The sequence below is a fragment of the Dunckerocampus dactyliophorus genome, chromosome 6 (assembly GCF_027744805.1).
Source record: "Dunckerocampus dactyliophorus isolate RoL2022-P2 chromosome 6, RoL_Ddac_1.1, whole genome shotgun sequence".
NCBI classification, from domain to species: Eukaryota; Metazoa; Chordata; class Actinopteri; order Syngnathiformes; family Syngnathidae; genus Dunckerocampus; species Dunckerocampus dactyliophorus.
The window spans coordinates 16,700,786-16,723,139 of NC_072824.1; the positions used below are offsets into that span (position 1 = coordinate 16,700,786).

The window sequence follows — 22,354 nt, forward strand, 5'->3', positions numbered from 1 at the left end:
CGACTCTAAATTGTCCATAGGTATGAATGTGAGTGTGAATGGTTGTTTGTCTATATGTGCCCTGCCATTGGCTGGCGACCAGTCCAGGGTGTACCCCGCCTGTCGTCCAAAGTCAACCGGGATAGGCTCCCGCATGCCCCCGCGACCCTAATAAGAAGCGGCATAGAAAACAGATGGATGGATATTTAACATTTAAATGAATTAACGTACATTTCTATGCTTTTATTTATTTATTTTATTTAGATTCTTATAAACTTTATATTAAGAGTTCATTTGCGAAGCCATATATCTACAGTTCTATAATTTTTTTCATGTATAACCTATTTGTTCATCGTGCATCCCACGTGATATTTATCAGACCAGAGTTGGATACCAACTGGAGATATCTGTTTGCAAAGGAACTCTACTACAAAGCTGTTGAGTTCATGAAAGCACACCAAACACTGAGAGGCGCCGTGAGATGACAATATAACTTTTTATTTTGTTAAAAGGTTCTCCGTTTGTATTATTAAAAAAAAAACAAAAACATTGTAGATACAGAAGGCACTTACATAAAAAATAAGTTAAATCACTTATGCTGTGTTAAAGACATAACATTATAGATTCTTTTATTAAAAGGCATCATATCATGAAAGCGTGATAATGACAAGAAGAAATGACAGCACCATTGGCAACCTCTGAACCTTTCACCTGAAATAAAATGTGGCATGATTTAAATCTACAGTACAATAGAAACACCATTACCCGGAGTAAATAATGCCCCCGATATCAATTTTCATATACTGTATATGTATATTTCAGTTCTCACTAGTAAGAAGTTTGATTTTTTTTTTTTTTTTTTACATATTTTTAGGCTTTGCGGTGTCAGCGCTGTGCCAGTCGTAGTACAGCTCCACCAGACGCTTGGCCTCTTGCTGTCCTGACAGCAATGCACCATGGGTAGTGGAATAGTACTTCCTGTGGGTAGCCTCCCCGGCAAATAGGACCTGCAGAGGCTGAGGGAGGAAGCAGTGAGAAAGCGACTTTAGAGCCTCATTACTCTACTTTCATCACACTTGTCCTGATGGCTTTTAGGGTAGCTAGGTCAGGTCGTGTTGTTCCTTCGACGGTGTCAAGTGAGACACACAAATACAGTACACCAACACACACACGTACAGAAGGCTTCAGTTTTCCTGGTGTAGCCTTGCAGTCAGCAATGAGCAGCTTTAAAAGTAGGTACACATGGAAGTGATGATACAGATGGGCAAGCCAGAAAAACGCAAGCGCCTACTGTATTGTCAACAACTCCGTGGCTATGTTTTACATTCGCTCCACCAGATGGCGCTGTTTGTATGTCTTGTTTAATAGGCATTTTCTACTTAACACTCAGTAGCCTTTTCATTGAGGCATCAACTACCACTACTTGTGTTTGCTACTGTAATTCGACTAAATTGTTCAGGGAGCCGCATTTTCAGAAAGCAGGGGATTACGGGCCGCGTTTCTGCCTTCAGGAGTAATTCCCCTGACCATAGATTGTCTATTCAACAGATGAACCGTGAGTCAAAGATCATGTACATTTACAGTTGTCAAACCTTTTCCCGCACTACCACCGCCAAAATATTGTGCTCTGTAGCTAGAGTGATCCTTCGTTTATCACTGTTAATTGTTTCCATGTTTTCCGTGATAACTGAATTTCCGCAAAATAGGATTCCTTATTTAGAAATTGAATATTTTCGTAGTTAGAGCATAGAAAACCTGTGTACGACCTTTTAAATACAATTTTTAACATTATTAGAGCCCTACAGACACCCGTACAGTCACCTTTACACTCATATTACCCAATAAATAAATATAATAACAGAAAATAAGCCATTTCAGGCGTAAATCGAACTCATGCTCTCGTTCGTTGCGATGTGTGTTCCCTCGGGGACGAACAGGAAGTGACATCAGGGGTTCGGAGTTGAGTTTTAGCTTGGCGTGGTTATTGCTGCAACACTAGTTTGTGTTTTATTAGGGATTATTGTGCCTGCTGTGAGATCATTCAAACCTGCCGTGAACACTTGAACACACCGGCAATCAAGTCTTTAATTTCTCTGTCTCATTGAACACTAAATGAACATTAGTGACACCTAGCGACCAGTGTGGACTACTACATATTATCAGGTTTCAGATAATGTAGTGTCTTCTGAATGCCTTATGATTGTATTGTACTTCATTTAGCCATTTAGCTACCGCACCTCCGTTTTTGCTACCTCCGCTTATCATCACGGTTTAGCGTATGAGGTGAGTTAAACGATATTTTTATTTTAATTCAACTTCAGCAAGCCTTTCTTTAATCATTTGTATGTGTATGATTATTTCATATGTGTACTGTATGTCTCTACATCTGCAGTGGGGAAAGACATTTTTGTCAACAAAAATGCAGAGCAGTGATTGAGCCAAGATAGTCAATAATACAAAAGGAGCATTTGCCTCTGCCGCTGATTTTGGGACCACTGCATAAATGCAACAATTTTTTGTGATGTTTGAAAAATCTTTTGTGGGATTTTTGTTATTTTTTGATGTTAATATTTACAGTATTTATTTATTGTTAACATATTTTTACACAGGACAGACTTGTGGGTCAGTTTGACCACCTTTATGGGTGGGCTGCCACTTATCTAAGGTAACGTGAGATTTAAATGAAATAACAAATCAAAAGCCAAAAGTCAAACGTGACTCTAAAGTTGCACAAAGCTCCATTATAGATGATATCATGTGATTATTTCCTGTAGATAGAATTGTTTTGAAATATGAACACTGACACTGATCTAAAATGTCTCATAGGGAATTTTTCAGGGTGGAGCTGTAACACTCTTTTGAACACCACGTTTTCAGGTTATTATAGTCACTGCTCCTCTGCCAACTTTAAAAATACCGCTTTAGTTGAAGGCTACAGTACATAATATATGTGTTTAAGGCAGCTGTGGGCACGAGTGCTGTTTTGTCGCGCCTGGCGTGCACGAGATGGTGGCGGGCGGTCCTATCTGACTGCAGGAGTTTGCGCTCTCACTATCAACCATTGTTAATTCATAAAGATGTAACTTCAGCACCACCATGTGCTTCCAACAGCACGCTTTCTCGATGCCCGGTGGCAGTTGGCAATACTTGCCTCGGAATCCACCGTAAACAGACATACAGTACATAATGACAGGATGGTGACTTATTTTGCAACACATCAATAAGCCTAACCCACGTCACAACATTGAATTGTTGATTTACGGAATGATTAATTGGGACGTGTATATTATGTTTAGCTTATACGTACTTCATGCTTGCGAGCTCATTTTTCAGTGGGCCGATCTTTTTGTCAAACCAAAAGTGGCCCGAGAGCACAACCCCTGGTTTAAGGTCTAGGTGTTATCCAGTGGTCTTACCGGAGCCTTGGTGCGGTTGGCGTAAGGCAGGGGCATGGCCAGACTCTCAATGTCACCCCCACTGGAGCCTACCCGGGTGTAGGAGTAGGAGCCCCGAAAGTAAGGGTTACTACCCCACGAGGAGCGCAGGATACGCAGGGGCTTTGGAATGTCGGGGTTCCCTGAGGAGAGAACATTTCTTGAGCTCATTTTCCAGTGGAATAATGACTTTGCATTTTGATTTTGATGACATTTACTTGATTTGCTTTTGTGTTGTTTTTCCCTCTTGTGTTAGTCACTGCGGAACGTTGATAAAGGAAAGGCTGGGAGTTGTTTTTGAAAGCTTTTGTTTTTCATTATCAAGGTTCCACAGTGGTGCTGAACTGGAGCTTTTTTGGTTCACCTCCGGCTCCAAAAGCTTGCTGGTGAACCGTTCGCATGATGAGGTGGACGGGGTTACCTCAGCTGAATGCCACCGAATTACGTCCATCTTGTTTTCGTCGCGGTAACTTTCGTGTTTAAAAATGGAAAGTGCCAAAACACCCCGGATGCCCCAGAAGACCCAGTGTCTCTTATCCATTTGGATATCCGTGGAAATGCAGAAAAAGTTTAAAACGGCGACAAGAACCTGGCCAATAGAACGGTACTGGAAGTGAGATGTCTGCAGCTGGGTTCGGGAGGTCAGTCGAACAAATTAACAACAAAATCAAGAAATTGAAGCACCACAGAGACCACGGTTTTGGGCAACAGCTTACAGGGGAGTGAATGCTAATTTCCTCAAGCGGTGAGTGCTTTCACTTCCTGCTCATTTGACTGACTTCATCATTGTTACACTTGGTTTTAGTTTTAAAAGTCAATTGCATCGCATTCTTCATTATTCTGAAGGGTGACTTGTGTCAAGTTCTGTACCTTCTAACTAGCCCCCCTCCACCTTGCCTCTGACTTCTGCACCTTTTGCAGATGTTACTTGCTGTTTTTGAACCGCATGCAGGTGTAGAATAGTTGCTTTCCTGTCTCCTTTCCTTTGAAAAGCCGTTTTAATAGTTTCATTACCACAGTTACCACTAAAGCATGACTGTTTCGATATAGACTGTTGATAGTATTTTGTTATTTCCATGATGGTCTTTATGACATTTGCTGATGCAGTCCTGTTGTTTGCTTCTGTTGCTTTGTTATTGTTGTTGCAATTGTTGTTGTGGCCGGTGTTGTTTTTCTCTCTCTGTATTGTCCTCCCTCTCGTCCCTGCACCCCACCCTCTGTCTTCTTTTCTCTTATTCCCTGTCCCCTCATGCTCTGGTCCCGCCACTCCAAATTTGCATCAAATAAGTCAAATAAAATCTATGGAACAGGAGAAGAGTATCCTTACACTTTTCCCTGGCAGAGTAAATCTGTTTAGCATTTAAGGACATCTAGATCAAGAATACTATCTGCCCCAATGGCTGGACAGGACAATAAAAAAAAGCCTTTATATAATCTTCCAGCTGAAGTACATTACTCTCTGCTATTTTTTAGGCTTGCGCTATCCTCACTTTCTCTTGTAGTGTGACTTCTCCAAGCATTAACTGTTTTACTTCCTGTAGATTTGATTTATTCTTAATCTTTATGATCATTTTACATATACTATTGCCTGCGTGGAAAACGAAGCTGAACACATCATACATTTTCATCCTCATCTTCATCCTCTTCTGGAAGATCACTTCTACAGGAGAAAGCCTGAACAGTGTAAGCATCCAAAACTGCGAATGAATGAATGAACCCAGCTTCAGATGATGGGATTACACCCAGATGACCTCGCTAAGAAGTACAGTATGTGTGTTTAATTGACAGTCAGCATATGACTGCCAATGATCTCATGATGAAGTGACAGGAAGCGCAGTGACCCATTTCTGAGGCTGCTTACCACAGACGTTTCCATTTCTGCACATATCCTTGCACCGAGATAACATTTGTATAGCTAAATGTGCACATTAGCTTGGGACTACAGTGAAACCTTCAAAAGCAAGACACGAGCAGTCATACAAAACTGAACCACATTGTTGAGAAATAGCGTATGTCCCTCTAAAGTTGCGAGACTTCGGCTCAGCGAGCATCTGTAGGATGGTAAGTGTGTTTTGCTTTCTCTTTGTTTTTTTTAGGATTCCGCCACAGAAGGGTACCGATGATGGTAAAGAGAAAAACGATGACCCTACTGTTATATTCTGTGCTTTGTTCCCACGTCTCCAGATGACGTGGCTTCCTTTACTGGGCGAAACAACGAGGCACATCTGCAGCGCATCACTGATTTGACATTGACTTTGGAAAACAATATAACACTACACTTTAGTGCCTCGCTGTCAGGGCCTGTCAAGGAGAACGTAGTTTTAGAAAGCGTATTACAGCGTTTAAACGTCATGTAAGTTGCATGTCTGTGAGATAAACAAAGATAGATGCAATTGTTAATCCACGTGTCCACCAATATCTAATACTATTATACAGTGTTTTAAAGTGAAATAAAGATATATGCAGGTGTTAACTCCCATGTCCACCATTAAAATAAGACTACACAGCGTCCCACTTCTCTTCATACATCCATGCAGGATTTACATGGCCTCATACACTAACAAGTTAATGTCTTCATGAAAATCATTTTGAAAATGTTCCCAGTAATGTATTTAGTTGGAATTGTATATGTGCATGTTTTGAAAGCAGCTACATTGTTACATAAAATGTAGTTTAGTCCCTTGTATTATGTCTAATAAGGTGACGCATGTTTTGATTACAGTGTTCCATCCCTCTATCGCGATTCACCTTTCGCGGATTCGCAGATTTTTTTAGTGCTTCTTTTTTTTTTTATTACAGCGTATGAACACTGTTACAGGCCGATCCTGGCCCTTTAAGAAGAATTGCATTGTGGGAAGTTGAGTGTCTCTCTCTCTCTCTCTCTCTCTCTCTCTCTCTCTCTCTCTCTCTCTCTCTCTCTCTCTCTCTCTCTCTCTCTCTCTCTCTCTCTCTCTCTCTCTCTCTCTCTCTCTCTCTCTCTCTCTCTCTCTCTCTCTCTCTCTCTCTCTCTCTCTCTCTCTCTCTCTCTCTCTCTCTCTCTCTCTCTCTCTCTCTCTCTTCCCTGTCTGTCTGCACCGCCGATTGTTTTCTGCGTCCTGATTGGCTGTAGACCATTGTCAATCAATCTTCTTCGTGCCGCCCTGCTGTCTCTCCTGTGTCATCGCTAGCTTGCTTGCTTGCTAGCTTGTAAATAAATCTTTGGTTCGAAGGAGGAGGACTGCAACAGTTGGAGTCCAGCAGCAATATGTTTTAACAAGGATACAAAAACGCTACAGTACAGCGGAACGGCGCCAGGATGAAAAGACACGGTCACGGTCAATGAAATACCTGAGTGACTTAACAATTTCTTGTGTCGGACCTTTTGGTTGATCATTAAAATTTCAACAAGCTGTTTGCAAATACTCAGTGGCTGCGGATAGAACTTTTCAATGGCTAGTAAAATATGATTAATTGATATTGGTAAGATGTTTTTTGTGAATAAGCCTTTTATAAACACATAATGTACAGTATTAGCTTAAAAACACCTCACATTAGCTTATGTATTATCATTTTCAGCCCAATGTAGCCACTTGTTTTATTTGAAAATGGTCAACTATGGTACCAAATTCTGTCGCGATCCAGGAGTTAGCCGGCGTGACAGTTTAGTTTGTTTCCACTTTTATGCCTTAGTTCCTGTTTTATGCTCTTATTTTGGTAGTGCTTCCTGTTTTGCCTGGTTTGCGTCCGCCTGCTTTGCTTTCTCCTTTATCACTTGCACCTGTTGCTAATTTGAGTTCTCCTTCTATTTAGTTCAGGTGTGTGCATCTTCGTGTTGTGAAAGCCTGACACGCTACTGCAAACCTGTCTTTCTTGAGTTCATTCATGTTCATGTACAATATATATCCTGTGTATGACAATGCTCTTATTTCATACATCGGCCGATATATCGGTTATCGGCCAATATATCAGATCAGTATCATATCGGTGTCGGCCTAAAAAATCCCATATTGGTCGGGCTCTAGAAGAGACTCACCTCACCATCATGCTAATCTCCCTCTCCATGTTCATCACGCATCATCCCAAATTAAGGGTGAATGCGCAATTTCCTGTTCTAAAGTATTACTGTGCTGTACAGCAGGTTAAGCTATGAGCGTGTATGATGATTAATGCATTCAGCAAGCCGCACGTCAAAGGCTGAGTAAAGTGTGCCGTCTCTTAAATGTGTGTGGAAACACACCAGGGTGAGGATAGTTCTAAGAAGAAATGGTTAAGCCTTCCTCATGTCTGACACACTGAAAGCAGTCGGTGCGCTTCCTAACGCTTGTCGCTGTGGTGACACTTTCAGTGCTGCTTCCTGGACAAAAAAAAAAACAGCTGAGTGACTCAGATAGTCGTCATGTGTTGCGTTGCGTTATTGTTGTTGCTGTATAAGCTGCTTTCGTCACTGCTGATACCGTTTCCTCTCCTTGTGAAAGATCATCACCTCATCGCCGGCTTCTGTGAGTCACAGAGCTGACTACAGTGTCCGACAGGGGCAAACGCACGGCAAGCAAAACCACAAAACGTATTAAATTTAGCCGAATGCCCAAGACAAATGTGACAATGACAGCGTGCTGAGAAGTACCAAACTGAACCGAGCCTCTCTTTTCGGACAGGACGTTCTTGATTACGACCCACGGTTGCTGCTTATGCAATGCATCATGTGTTTTGCGCGTGCATGTACCGACCTGTAAATTGCCTGAGCAGCTCGGTGCATGTCTCTGCTACGGTTTCGTCATCGCAACGCTCCATGTAGAGCGCCTCCTGGCCACATATCCAGCCACTCAGCATGTAGCCATAGCGCTCGGGCGGGTAGAGAACGTCGAAGCTGCTGATCTTCTTGTACCACAGTTCCTCGGGGTAGGTCAGCTGTTCCCGCTGGGCCTCGTCTTCCCACACAAACTGAAAGCTGTTACACTCAGGGCTCCAGAAGGGCTCGGCGTACTCTAAGAAGATCTTATCAGTGGTGCTTATGCCCAGCTTCTCGATGGCTAGCACCTTGTCCTCGGGCAGGGAGGGCGAGAACATGGCCTCGTGATTGTGCTTCAGCCAGCCCAAAGAGACCGTCACAATCACATGGTCAGCCCTGATCCACTCCTCATCTTCGCACTCCACGTAAATGGGGTGCCCAGCGATAGGTGGATCCCGGCGCCCGCGGTTGTTTTGATTATGGTTGCTGTCCCGGTTTTTGTCGTCATTCTTGGCAATTAAGTCGTGATTCTGGGCAGAGTAGTTCCAATGAATACAGCGGACTGGTTTACTAAGGCAGACTGTGTTGGGGGGGATGTCCTGGGCCAGGATGTCAGTGATCTTCATGAAGCCTCCAGGTATGACGTAATGTGCACCTGGGATCTCAGTCCACTCGCCAAATTCACTCAGAGACACCTCATCCATGTTGGGGGAGCTGCTTTCACAACTCTCCACCTACAAAAAAGCAAAGAGAACAATAAACAGAAACACATGTACTTTTATACATTACAGCGTAAGTTAAGTTGTGCTACCCCAGCACCATTTTTATGGTGAACCTGGAAGCAACATAATTAAAACCACACAAAATAAGCAGCTTTTACACAGAGATACGTCAAAATAGCCGCTTCAGAGCCGTAACGGAAGATTCGTGAATAAGCCGCCTTAGCGTTTTACATAATCAGTGTCTGGTTTTCACGCCGCAGTTTTCATATGGTTCTGTTTTCATTTTCGACAACATTTTGTCTGTGTTCGTACAGTATTGCATGTAACAAAGTAGTCAGTTTGCCCTGTACTGTATCGTTCCGCGAAATCAAGTGCCTAAACCAAGCACCACACACGTTGCTGATTCACTGGTCATGCATTTTCTATTGTGTGACTGCTAAATAACCCACCATGGGGCCAAAGATAGATACTTTATTGATCTCCAAGAGCAATTTGATCAAAAAAAAAGAGAAACACTATTGAATTTGATCTCGCCATGTACAACTAGAATTATTCTCTATAAAATGTATTTAGTGTTAATATTTTTGGGTGTCTGGGACAGATTCATTGGATTTACATTACTTGCTTCGGTTTTAGTACGTTTCGGTTTTTATTGGACTTTTTGGAACAAATTAATAACTAAAACCGAAATACCACCGTACCACCTCTAATACCTGTATAAGTGATGCACATTGTACATTTCCAAGTATTTCAATTAAAGGTGAGGTGAGTCCACCTGACTGCTCTATGTTAGAAAAAACACACATAAAGCAGCAGTGCAGGACATAAGAGAGGCCTTGGCTCGTAGCTCAGATGTAAGTAAATAGCAAATGGCCTTCTGCTAAATCATTATCAGAGCACTCTTTGATTAAAAGCTCATTAATGTCGACAAGGCGTCAAGGCATGTTGCTCAAGCTAACCATATGGAGGTAAACCACATTTTCTACACAAATGTACAAATACTTCATTTTATTTTTATAATTATGAAATAATTTGTATTGATTTATTTCATTTAAGAATTATCAACATGATTATTATTATTAGAATCATTCATTAAGGGGCTGATAATTGTGCTTGAGCACGGAACGCCCTGTTACCTGGAAAAGAATCTGTTTTAAATGTGAGACAGCAGGCGGTGATACACACGAAGCTCATATCCATATAACAAACGCACACCTTGAGGTACTGCTGGAGCATGGACAATTTGAGCTTCTTCGTGCTCTCAGAATCATCAGGATCCATCATGATCCGCTTGCGCACCACGTTTCGCGTGAAGACGCCAACGCTGTTCTGGCTTTCGGCACCAACTGGCTTCCCATTTTGGAAGAACTCCTGAGTCAGCTCGTACACCTAATGGAGGGCGGAAGAGGCAAGCGAGACAGACAGTCATCAGTCTGCAAAAAAAGGAAAGATAGATGTGCAGAATGCACGGGTCAAACAAGGTCCATGACCAGTCAATTTACACCAATGGACAGCGGACCCAAGGAAGTGAAAGACAATCCGTTCCATACATATGTTCCACATACGAAATAATGGAAATATATTTAGTTAGACTAAAGAATGAATCTTGTTAAATTAAAGAATCCAATCTCTCAAGTGAAGACTTTGCTTTCAGTGGGTCATGGGGTCTTTGCCAGAAAAAACAGTGCACTGACCCGATGTCTATGAACGCACCTTGCATCCGTGCTATCAGCCTGCTACACCATCACAATGTTTATTTCCGACTTGGTCAAGTTTGAGCGGGAGAGGAAGGACAGCGAGCATGGACTTAACGTGCATTCGACACACAGCGTTGAGTGGTTGAGCGGTCTCACCACTGCAGCGCACGTTGGGAATTCCGCCCACAATTAAGACTACCAGGTACAGTATGACAGTACGGTCTAATGCCCAATTCGATTATATTCTATTGGCCCAGAGAGAGGGGGTGGTTTATAGAAGGAATAGTCCTCATATTATTATTAAACTTACCTGCGGAGTGGACTAGCTTGATTCTCTCAAAGATGTTTCATAATGCATCCAGGTCCGTATGCAAATGCTCTAATTCAACTGCCTTTACAGGCACCTTTTCTTCAAATACTTTTTGAATTTGTGGATAAAAACATATTGTTCCTGAAATGATCATGAAATTTGTTTTGTGCTGGCACACTGTTGTTTTGCACTACCTCAAATTGAAACTGCACTTTTCACGTCTTTCATTAAAATGACTGTTTGCATTGGCTCAAAATTACACCGCCAGTGCCGTCCCAGGTAACACACACATGTGTGTTACCTGGGACGGCTTACATCCTCAGAGCAGGAAGAGGGCATGATATAATGCTCGCAACATGTTCAAAAGTTAGCACTCTCTTGGCACCGGCATAACTGTTGCAAATAGTCCCTTTAAATTTAAACTCCATCTCGGTGAAGAATGAATAATTGTTCTTTTAAAATTGGGACACTATAGATTACGACCACAGGATCCTTTAATCATCTTTAGAATGTGTTTGCGTATGTGGTTTATTTTATCAAAGAACACACACAGTACAATGAAAAACTGTCTGTGTGTTTTTTTTTTAGAACAGCTGCAAAAAAAAGCCACCATGATGCAAAAGAAAGTTGCAAATGCAAGCACTTTGATAAAGACGGTAAGAAACACTATTGAATTCAAGAAAGAACGTGTGGAAAAGTTTGACAGTAGCGTCTGTTATAATTTTAATGTAAAGGTACGGTATATGCTGTTTCGGGATCTCTTTCTTAGAGGGAGTTTTTCTTTGCCTCTATCACCAAAGTGCTGGCTCATGTGGGCTTCATTTTGGTGTCTTTCATGTGCTGTATAAGAAGCGTGGTTGGAGACCTGCTCCACGTTTCTAAGTGTGCTGTTGTGAACTGATGCTGATCCTGGAAAGTATTCACAGAGCGTCACTTTTCCACATGTTTTATACTGTATTACAGCCTTATTCCAAAATGGATTCAGTTCATTTTTTTCCCTCAAAATTCTATACTCAACCAAAGATAGTTCTGCCAAGCTCGTGGCATCAGATTCAAAAAGAATTGAGCAAAGGCTGTGAATACCGTACTTATGTACATATGACTTATTTGTTTTATAAATGAGCAAACATTTCAAGAAATATTTTTATGTTGTCATCATGGGGTGTTGTGTTTAAAATTTTGAAGGAAAAATGTATGTATCTATTTTGGAAAGAGGCTGTAACACAACAAAATGTGGGAAAATGTGAAGCACTGTGAATACTTTCCTGATGCACTGTAAATAAAATGGACTAGTCTGCAGCCAACACCATCAAAAGGACCTGGTTGTGGTTACATGCAATGAAAACAATTTTCCTCCATGTGTGATCATTCTTGTAACCTGGACTTGGATAGGGCAAAAGATCCCCTTGATTACAGTTGAAGAAGTCTGCCAGAAGACTTACACCAATACACTTAGAGTCAGAACAAGTCAAGGAACGTATCAGGTCAAAAACACATCCAACACAACTCCGATGTTGACATCTTGCCAGTCTGTTTCAAATTACTTTGTTGTTTTGTGGTTTGACATTTTTTTAAAAAGTCCCCCAGAGCTGAGAGACAAAACAAGGGTTGTGTTTATGTGATCCATGTGTACATTTCTAACTTTCTAACTTTTTCAAATGTGACACGATGCAACCGTACTTACCATGCACAAACAAGTTCATCGCTCCATCCATCATCCGTTCATCACTTTGCGTTGTTTGTCATTTAGATCTTGTCTCTCAAAATGGCCAAATATGTTCCTTTGGACTCATTATACATTTTTTTTGTCCTGTCCAGCCTTTAGGGCAGATAGTATTGTTGATCTAAATGCCCTTACGTGCTCAACAGATTTGCTCTGCCAGGGAAAAGTGTAAGATACTCTTCCCCTGTTATACAGAATTGATTTGACTTTGTTTGATGTTTTGTTGTTCTGCAAATTTGGAGCGGGAAAGTCAGCAAATGAGCAACCGGCCGGGAGAATGGGTGAACAGCAAGGCAACCCACCACACTGCGCCAGCCAACACCTGCGGGGAAGCAAATCCCTGGAGAGAGAGCAGCGGGGAGGCCGAGCACCAGAGCAGAGAACGCGTGACCAGCAGCAGACCACCCGCTAGACCCCACCGGCCACCGGCAGACCCGACCCCAAGGCACACACTAACCATCCCCCAACCGCCACCCAGGCCCACGGCCCCCGTGAGCAGGACCAAGCCCCACCCCATCACCACCACAGCTCAGCAACCCCAAACTACCACGGCGGCATGCACCAGTAGCACAGGCCCCACACTCCGGAGACTGCGAGGCCCTGCTCAGGCGCGCAGCAGTGCCCACGGACCAGATCAGTCCAAGGGAAGCACCGCAAACCGCTCCCCGGCGCAAGCCCCAGCTTCAACCGGCCCCAAAGGCCGCTTAAGGAGCCACATCACAGTGACCACAAGAGAACCGGGCCTCGCACAGAGAGAAGCACGGCCACGAGGCAGGCAAGCCAAAAGCCAAGGAGGGACAGAGAAGCAAGCACCATACGAGAGGTGCTCACGAGAGGAGCGATAGCCCAGCCGGACACCAACGCACATGCCCCCGCCAGCCCTGCCCCCCGACCACACCGCAGACCGGTCATCACCCTACCCCCTTCCTATCCACCAACACGGCGAGGGAGACACCCTGGAGGCAGGCAGACAGCCATGAGCCCGGAATCGGAGTAGACCAGCCAGACATCAGCAAACAGCGGGGACCGCCTGCCAGCCCCCCGCCAATGTATAATGTGTAACTTCTGTCCTCTCACCTCATTGTAGAGGTCGCTGAACTCCTCAACCAGGTCCTTAGGGATCCTCTTCCCAGCATCAGTTTGGTAGTGGGCGACACCATTCTTGCTGTACTGGCTGATACGCCCCAAGTTCGCCTCCCCATCTGTGTGCTCCAGCAGCCCGTTGTCCTCGGCCAGATGGTACACCGGGTTCCCATTGGTTCCGTGGATCCAGGTGGCTCCTAGCTCTAAAGCTGCTTCACCTACCAAGCATGAAAATCACGGTTGACTGAGAGTCTTTTGTTATTTTTATTTTTTTATCAAACACACAAAGAAAGGCAGCAATGCAAAACAGACACACCTTAGTAGCAGTCGGATTGCTCACCATCATTAAAATGCATTTACTGTATATACAGGTTTATATATAGGTTTAAAGCAAAACTGGACTTTTTTGGAATTTTACCCATCATACACAATCCTTATTTAGACATAAACATGTCTTTAACTTTTCTGTGCGTTTGAAAGATATAAAAACAGATAAAAAGAGACAGCTCATTACTGCACGTATGCGACGCTCCATTGATATATAATGTGACGTGCATATCAACCAAGCTACAGCTACATTGTTATTGTTATTAACATTGTTATGCTGATTGAACTACGTTACTGGCGCGTTGACACTTAGCCATAACACACAGAGTAGCCACTAGCCGGCGACGAGCTTCACCACAGATTGCCCCCAGCACGTCAGGCCGCTGCCAAAAGGTAAAGCTACATATTTGAGATGCCTCCAGTGCCTCCAAGTTAACGCTAGGTATAGTGTTTGTTTCTATGTTGCTATGTGAAATCAATGCGCCGAGAAAGGAAGTTTCGGTAAAGAACAAAATATGCAAAATACTGTAATTATAACATGTCATCATGAATGTACCTAGTACTATTACAGAATGTATATAAAACCATAAAACGTTGGTGGAGGTTTTCGGAGGTGTTTTAATCGTGGCCTTTGTAGGCCGCATAAGTGTATCCCATTACGTGCAGTAAAAGAGACTCTAGCTGTCTCATTTGAACTGTTTTTATATCGTTAGAATGGCAGAAAAGAGAAAGTCATACTGTATGTGTTCATGTCTCACATAAGGATTGTGGCTGATGGACAAAATGTTTAAATAAGTGCAGTTTTCCTTTAACTTCAACTCTGTTGTAAAGCTGTTTTTCATAGCAACAAGCAGATTTTAGAGTTTAATAGTGTTCAAATGCATCACCATGGAAAACAACCTCAGGTAATTTTATCTGGCACAGTTAACTGGACTGACTAGATCTGAACGCTTTTGTCCTTTGTTGGCTAATTTATGTATATTTTACTCACCGTGCTTAACGCTCTGAACTCTGCCTCCGATGTGGTCTAAGGCCTCTAGGACTGTAACATCTGTGAAGCCCCTCTTCAGCAGGACATTGGTTGCAGCGAGTCCGGCCAAGCCAGCGCCAATCACGACTATTCGAGGCTGCCGATGAATGTGCAGGCCGCTACAAAGAGGATCATCAGTGCCGTCTGAGGAAATTTCACAACTTTGCATGCCGTCCGAGGCCCCTCGGCAATGTTGACTGTGTGGAAAAGAGAATAGGTCAATTAAAAAAGCAGCCGCACTGACTCAACACGCTTTAGGAGGTAAATGCACATTGACACCGCTATACACTGCTGACCTAACAAACGAATGGGTGCAATCTCTGATGACTGGATAGATTTGGTTGAATATGCAATCATTGGACAAAGGTATTGGGACACCTGTTCAAGACAGGACATGAAAAATGATGTAGCTGGCCCACTTTCTCCAGCTATGGTACAAGTTCTACAAGAATGGTGGTCCAATTGTGAGACGGAAAGTGTCTGATGGGGGTTACGTCAGAGTTCTTTGTCATCAAACTCATCTGAGCATGCTTTTATGGCACGGAAAAGGGCCTTCTCCCACGGTGTTGGTAATCTACAACTCTCCTAAAGGTCTTGGTAAGATGAAGATTCATGGAGAAACTAAGGACCCTAACCCAACACCTTATTAATTAATAAACTGATGAAAAGGTGTCTGTAAAGATTTCAGGTTTAGCAAAATATAAAGCTATACCCAAATGATGCATGAATGGATACTACTATTACTGCTCAAGTGTCATTCATTCACATGTGCTGCGACATAATCCACTCTTTATTTATTTCCAAAGAACTTCCTGTTATCCTGTTGAGTCAAAGTTCTCATCCATTGATGCCAGACCACAAACAAGAAAAGCAATTTGACATCACAATACAGCTGATTGTGCTGACAACTACTGAGGCACATTGATGCTCAGTGTGAGAGGATTGCATCACAAATCTTATTATTCCAGTGCACAAGGCTGAAAGCGGTGTGTGAGGGAAACCTACTGCCTGATAATGCGACAGAAGAGAGAAATAGAAACATTTTGTCCCATTTCTCACTCACAGTTTCTTGGAGACACATGCTGTGACTGTAAGGTGTCAGTCAACCGACACGTTAGCATGCAAAGTGCAGACAGAAGTTCAAATTAACTGCTCGAGTGTGTCACACCAAAGATGATGTCTTTGAGCATTCCTGTGAATCTGCAAATCCACCTGTTTCAGATTATTTTCATATAGCTTGCACTCATGTGTTAAATGTGCTAATCTCCACACGTAACATGTGACATGACAGATCACCGTCCCCCAAAATGTGGGTCAGCCTACGCACGGATTCACAGGACGGGTGCTTCTATCGGAAACACTAATAGGACAATTCTGAGATTAGTTACTGCCACTAGGACCCACCTTTGCAAAAAATGGGTTTCAAAAATGTATTTATTTTTCAAAACAACATTTTTGACAAAAATAAATGTTAATTCTAATGGTTTAGTTTATTTTAAACATGCAGAGTTACATTGAAGAACATTATGTTTACATTTGCACAATTGTCCGAGGAGTAGGAAGAAGCAGATCTTCCCCACTACATTACATTTCTGAACAGTAGCCCTGTCACGATCACAAATTTTGCTGGTCAATAATTGTGCTAGAAATTATTGGCGATAATCGGTATTATTGACAACATTTTTTGAGACCATTTTTTTCTTTAATTATATGGCATAATAATGCCAGTAGGATGTTTCAAAAGCAAAAAACTTTAATTTCTCAAGAGTATTTAACATTGTAACTGGAATGTCAAGAGTTTTTTTTTAAATTAAACAAACAAAAAAAGACCAAAAAAAAACAATGAAAATAAAATAGACTCTCAATCTCTTTAGCAAAAAATGCACTTAAATAAAACTTACAAACATAACCAAAAATAAAAAAATAATTAAAAAAAATAGACCCTGTCTCTATTAAGAAATAACTCTCTCTCTCTCACTCCAATAAAAAGCACACACAACAATAAATACAATATCAATAAAATGTGTCAAGTCTCTGTACACAAAATTGCACTAGGGCATTGCACATGATGACTCACAAAGCTAAGTTGTTGCTAGCAGTCCGTGCACTCTGTTTCCACTCACTAGTAGCCCCGCCTCCACAAAGAAGTTGAATGAGAGAGAGGGTTCACTGTCTCCATTCATTTCACTATAGAACCAATGCGCACAGACAGATGCAGAGTGAACCATCTTGTCATACAGTCTGTGTGGTACAGAGAGACGAGGAGATGAAACACTCATGCATGCATGCTCATGGCAATTTATCAAGGCCGGTATAATTATCGACTTAGTTTTTTTTATCGTTCAATTAATCAATTTATCGATTATTGTGACAGGCCTACTGAATAGTTTTATTTAATTTGCTTTTGCAAAGGCAGCGTTACTTGATACTTGTAAAGCCAAATTTTGGATGAAATTTCTATACCAAAATATTTTTTGGAAGTTAAATCAGGAAGTGACACCTGACGCAACAGCTAATTCTACTGTTTTTAATGCACAAGGACGACCTCTCCCTTGTAATTCTATGGCTGGTTAATACACATGCCAAGCTCTTCCACACTTTACGTGATCACGGCAGATTAATGTGTGGGCCGGCGTTGGGTGGATCGACAGCTCAGGGTGAGGTGGCGTAAGGACGGAGGGGGGCCACCACTGACCTAGAAATGGCAATCTACAATGTGCTATCTGCCGGTGGTCTTTTTTTCCCCTCCAACTTTACTGCTTTCCTCAGTCTCTTCTCCTTTAATTCCAGCTGAGTCCAAAGTCACATCTGCAATCATTTTAGAGGACCCACTTAAAGGGCAACAAACATCTCCATCCCTGCATCAAGCAAGAAAAAAAGCAGCTTAATCTTAGCGGCTTTGTGTCAAAGGTTACACATTCCACACTTTTTCCCCAGAGATGATGGAGTGGATGACACATAAACACAGACAAAGACACACATTTCACCACTGTACAGTACACCAACTGTGGATGCTCCACTAAGGACACCAACACCCTCAACAAACAGAATTAAGTCAATAAAAGATTATATATAATTAAAATAATATGGTCATTAGGGGCAACAACATTAGCACATCATTTCACATGCATGCGAATGATGAGCAATGTATATGAATGTATGTGAATCCAAACACTGGGCACCTAAATTACTTTTTTAAGTGGTTCCAAAATTACAAAGGCTTTGTAACGTTACAATAAAATCAAAATGCAAAGAAAAAATGGTAATGTTGCGAGATTAAAGTTGTAATGCTGCAAGAATAAAGTTGTATATTTTCAAGAGAAAAATGTGTACAGTTATAAAAGTAAAGCTGTAATGTCACCAAAAAAAATTATGTTTTCAAGAAAAATACTTAAATTACAATAATAAAGTAGCAATGTTACGGCGGGAAGTAGTAATGTTGCAAGAATAAAATTGTAATATTGAGGGAAAAAAAGTTGGAATATTATGAGAAAAACGTACTTAAGTCACAAGAATAAAATAGCAACATTACGGAGAAAGAAAAAGTTGCATTGTTGCAAGAATGAAATCATTATATTATGAGAGAATGCTGTATTTTTTCTCGGGAAAAATAATGAAGTGACAAAGTTAAGGGAGAAAAGTCGCAAAGTTCCAAGAAAATCGTCATGGATATCATGAGGACAAAATCATTATCGTACAATCATTCCGTTATAAGAATAAAGTTGTATATTTTTTAGGAATAAACTTAGAATCTTAACAAGTAAATGGACAAAAGCAACATGTAAATAATGGAAGCAACGGCAGAAAAGCAATGGAAACTCTGTACCGTAATGGCACCGGTGCAAGCATTAATGGTAGTAACTAGACCAAAAAATTAAATAGATAGCAGCAAAATGAGGCAGTGATATCCATCTAAAAAACTGTATGTTTTCCTTTTTTTAAATACCGGTTATGGCACCATTTAAGCACGGGATCCGTTTCAAAAGTACCAATTTGGCACCAGTATCTGAAAACATGTAAACAATCCCCAAACCTACTCAGCAGTCCTTATCTTAACGCAGGTATATTTTTTTCTTGTGACATTTTGGATTTTTTTTGTCATGACATTATGACTTTATTCTTGTAAAATTCATACATTCTTGCAACATTACTATCTTTAGTTTTATAAAAAATTCTAATGTTTTCTCCTCATAACATTACAATTTTATTCTAGTGGAATTTCAACGTTTTCCTTGAAATATTACGAGTTATTTCATAAAATGTTACATTTTTATCTCATAATACTTATTTTTTTCATGCGTTTATGGACAGTGTGCACTTTACATTGTTCATGTAGAATAAATGAGTGTGTAGGATTTAGAATTCAGCTAATTTCCATCTGTTGTCCGTAAAAGACACATTTCACAGTACATACTGTACATACAGACGTACACTCATACTCATGGAAGAGTTCAGAAATACAACACCTAGTAAGCTTATAAACATCTTGGAGGGGCCTTTTATTGTGGCCAGCCTACGGCTACACCTGTCAATCAGCCTCTTGGTATGCCACACCTGCGAGGTGGACAGAAGTGCTCACTAAGACCGATTTGTGGACAATGTTTGCGAGAAAAAGGCCTTTTGTGCACGTAGAAAAAGTTTTACATCTTTGAGTTCAGCTCACGATAGATGGGAGCAAAAACAAGTGTTGTTTATATTTTTGTTGAGTGTACATTAAAATGACAGCATATACAATGGCGTCCTATTCACATAGAAGGCGATACAACATATCATAGACAGCCCTCACACAATCATACACGTCTATAAAATGCACATGCTACAATGTATAGTTTCTAAAGTGCATGTACATGAAGGATGTAATTGATTAAAACATGCCATAGACATAGTGTGTGCTTATGGTAAGACCCTCGAGTACATACTGTATGTCCATGCTACAATTTATGAAATACATACACTATAATCTAATTTTTCTATAAAGTTCCTACACTAAGTTATGCCCTTATTATAAAAAAAATGTAATGACATTACTACATTAGATCGTTGACTTCGTTTGCCCTGCATTTGCATAAAGACTGGGCCTGACCTTAAACGCCCTGCTATAGCTGAACAACCTGAACAACAAGGCATAGTACTATACCTGGATTAGACACATTTAATACCATTAACAATGGGTGGCATGTATTTTCTTGTCTGAAAGGGCAGGCTGCAGAAAAACACCCCCTTTATTAGGTGCACATGCACACAAGAGCGGCATCAAACACTGCATTACTGCCGTTACAAAAATAATAATGTCCAGTTTTGATTGTGACTGTCTGAGGTATTGATTAGTGTTGAGCACACTGATGTTGGTGGGTCGATCTGATAACAATAATCTGTAACAACATCAACAAAATAATACAACTATTCCCTTATTCCATTTTGTTAAATACAATTGTTTGATCAAATATAGTCAATAGTGCAAAAATAATCAAACAAAAGCAAAAACTACTGTTGGCTCTCATTCAAATCTTTTGGCCGTTAAAGCCCTGTTTTCAAGAACTTACTTGCATTTGTAAACAATACTATATTGTGTAGTATCTTGAGTATTTGTTATATGATACTAGTAACTACACGAACAACGTAACAAAAAATCACACTGATATTTGGAAAAAATAAACATAGAAGAGACTTGAATATACAGTATAGCACCGCGCTAGTATCGATCCGTTACTGATACTAGCCCTGCTATCGATACTGGGATCGAGCAGCCTTCCCCTACTATTCATATGTTTACACTCAGCACGGATGTAGTTGTACACGACTGCAAACTACAACCACAATAATAAACACATTGTGAAGTGAATACCTCCCCGACAATGTCAATCCTTTTTATATTAATGACCATCTTTATAAAGATGGAGTGTTTGATGCAGTTGTTGGACTTGATGGTAACTTTGCACAGTCAATAGATGAGAACATGCAGATGGAAGCCGTGCCACGTATATAAGCTGCCATGCCACAGTGGTACAAACACAACAAGTTTATCTTCTAACTGGCACATCGGCAAACAAAGAGCATTATGTTAAAAAGAAAGAAAATGAGAGCAATAGTGTACACCGCACATGCACAACGTCACATTCCGCTTAATAGCAACAAGATGTTTTCCACTTAAAAAGGGTATTATTTCTGCAAAAAGTATGTGACAGCAAGGATAAAGTATGTGCAGTAGCTGGCCAAAGCAGTCGTGAAGTAATTGTTGACTTGTGTACGCAAAGCGCCGCGCTTGTCATCACCGTCCGACAACAACAAAAACAACCATCGTTCGTGTCAGCTCGACTTGCCTGAGTTTGTCGTCGTCTTCACACCTCGAAAAGGTCTCGCCGTTGCCGCTCGCCTTTTGTGCAATGTCGCCCCTCGCACCGGCTGCGCTTTGTATTTATGCGTGGAAACCAGAAGCAGCCAGTTTGTGCCGAGCCGCTCGCCTCCTCATTGGTAATACACGAGAGTTGGTGACATCACGGCCCCGCCCACTGCGCGCACAACTCATGTGCTCTGACAAAACACACAAACCAACGACACTCTCAGAGAACTTTGTCATTGACACTGGGAAAAACACAATAAAAAATATATAAAAATTTTAAAAAATATATTATTTAGTAATAAACCTGTATATATACAAAAGCCACCACTAATTTTATTGTTTTAATCACCCCATTTTGACATGGCAAATAAAAGTTTTACCCATTTCCAAAACAAACCTTTTAGAGAAGAATCCATTACATTACATTAAAGGAGGAATATGAGTCACGATGGCATTGAAGAAAACAGTCAATCAAACAATAAATCTGCTGAGCACCCTTAAAATTGCCATGGGTCTTTCAAGACAGCAACATATTTGTTGCTGTGTGAGAAATTTCAAGTCAATCCGACTTATGGGGGTCAAACTCTGGGGTTTCATTACAGTTCCACCATGTGGTGGATTTGTCTGGAAAATAGTAGTAAGGGCAACACAGAAGGGGTGCATGTTTTGACAAATCTTCACCCTTTTGTTTGCAGCGGTTCAGGAGAAGAGTTAGGCTACAACAAATTTGAACAAAAAACAAAATTTTGACACTGTCTTGGTTTTCGTGCAATGTGGATAAAGAAAGTGAGGATCACAATTGAATTCAATCTTGCCAGGCTTTAAGGAAAATCCATCTATCCATCCATCCATCCATCCATCCATCCATCCATCCATCTATCTATCCCTGTCAGTCCAAGTACGATGGAACCTTGGTGAGCATACACCCCGGTTAGCATGTTATTCGTTTCATGTAAAAAAAATTACCGTACGCAAAAATTCTGCCTCGATTTGCATACATT

General features: G+C 41.2%; 1 protein-coding gene across 2 annotated transcripts; it reads right to left on the reverse strand.

Moving 5' to 3' along the window:
- Positions 1-456: 456 nt before the first annotated feature.
- Positions 457-21,471, reverse strand: smox (spermine oxidase). Of its 2 annotated transcripts, XM_054779646.1 has the most exons (7): positions 21,334-21,471; positions 14,975-15,210; positions 13,651-13,874; positions 10,059-10,232; positions 8,120-8,855; positions 3,396-3,556; positions 457-995 (listed from the first exon to the last, which is right to left on the reverse strand). In XM_054779646.1, exons 2-7 carry the CDS (start codon positions 15,180-15,182, stop codon positions 840-842), a joined length of 1,659 nt encoding a protein of 552 aa, XP_054635621.1. In that variant the 5' UTR covers positions 15,183-15,210; positions 21,334-21,471; the 3' UTR covers positions 457-839. The 2 variants fall into 2 exon arrangements, with proteins under 2 accessions (XP_054635621.1, XP_054635622.1); XM_054779647.1 differs by lacking the exon at positions 3,396-3,556.
- Positions 21,472-22,354: the final 883 nt, after the last annotated feature.

What these genes read in the sequence shown, in the direction of transcription:
- smox (XM_054779646.1), bottom strand. Translation starts at nt 15,182, where the DNA reads ATGCAAAGTTGTGAAATTTCCTCAGACGGCACTGATGATCCTCTTTGT. An exon ending in AGTTCAGAGCGTTAAGCACG is followed by an intron (nt 13,875 to 14,974) that starts GTGAGTAAAATA and finishes CATGCTTGGTAG; the next exon opens with GTGAAGCAGCTTTAGAGCTA. An exon ending in TCAGCGACCTCTACAATGAG is followed by an intron (nt 10,233 to 13,650) that starts GTGAGAGGACAG and finishes GCCCTCCATTAG; the next exon opens with GTGTACGAGCTGACTCAGGA.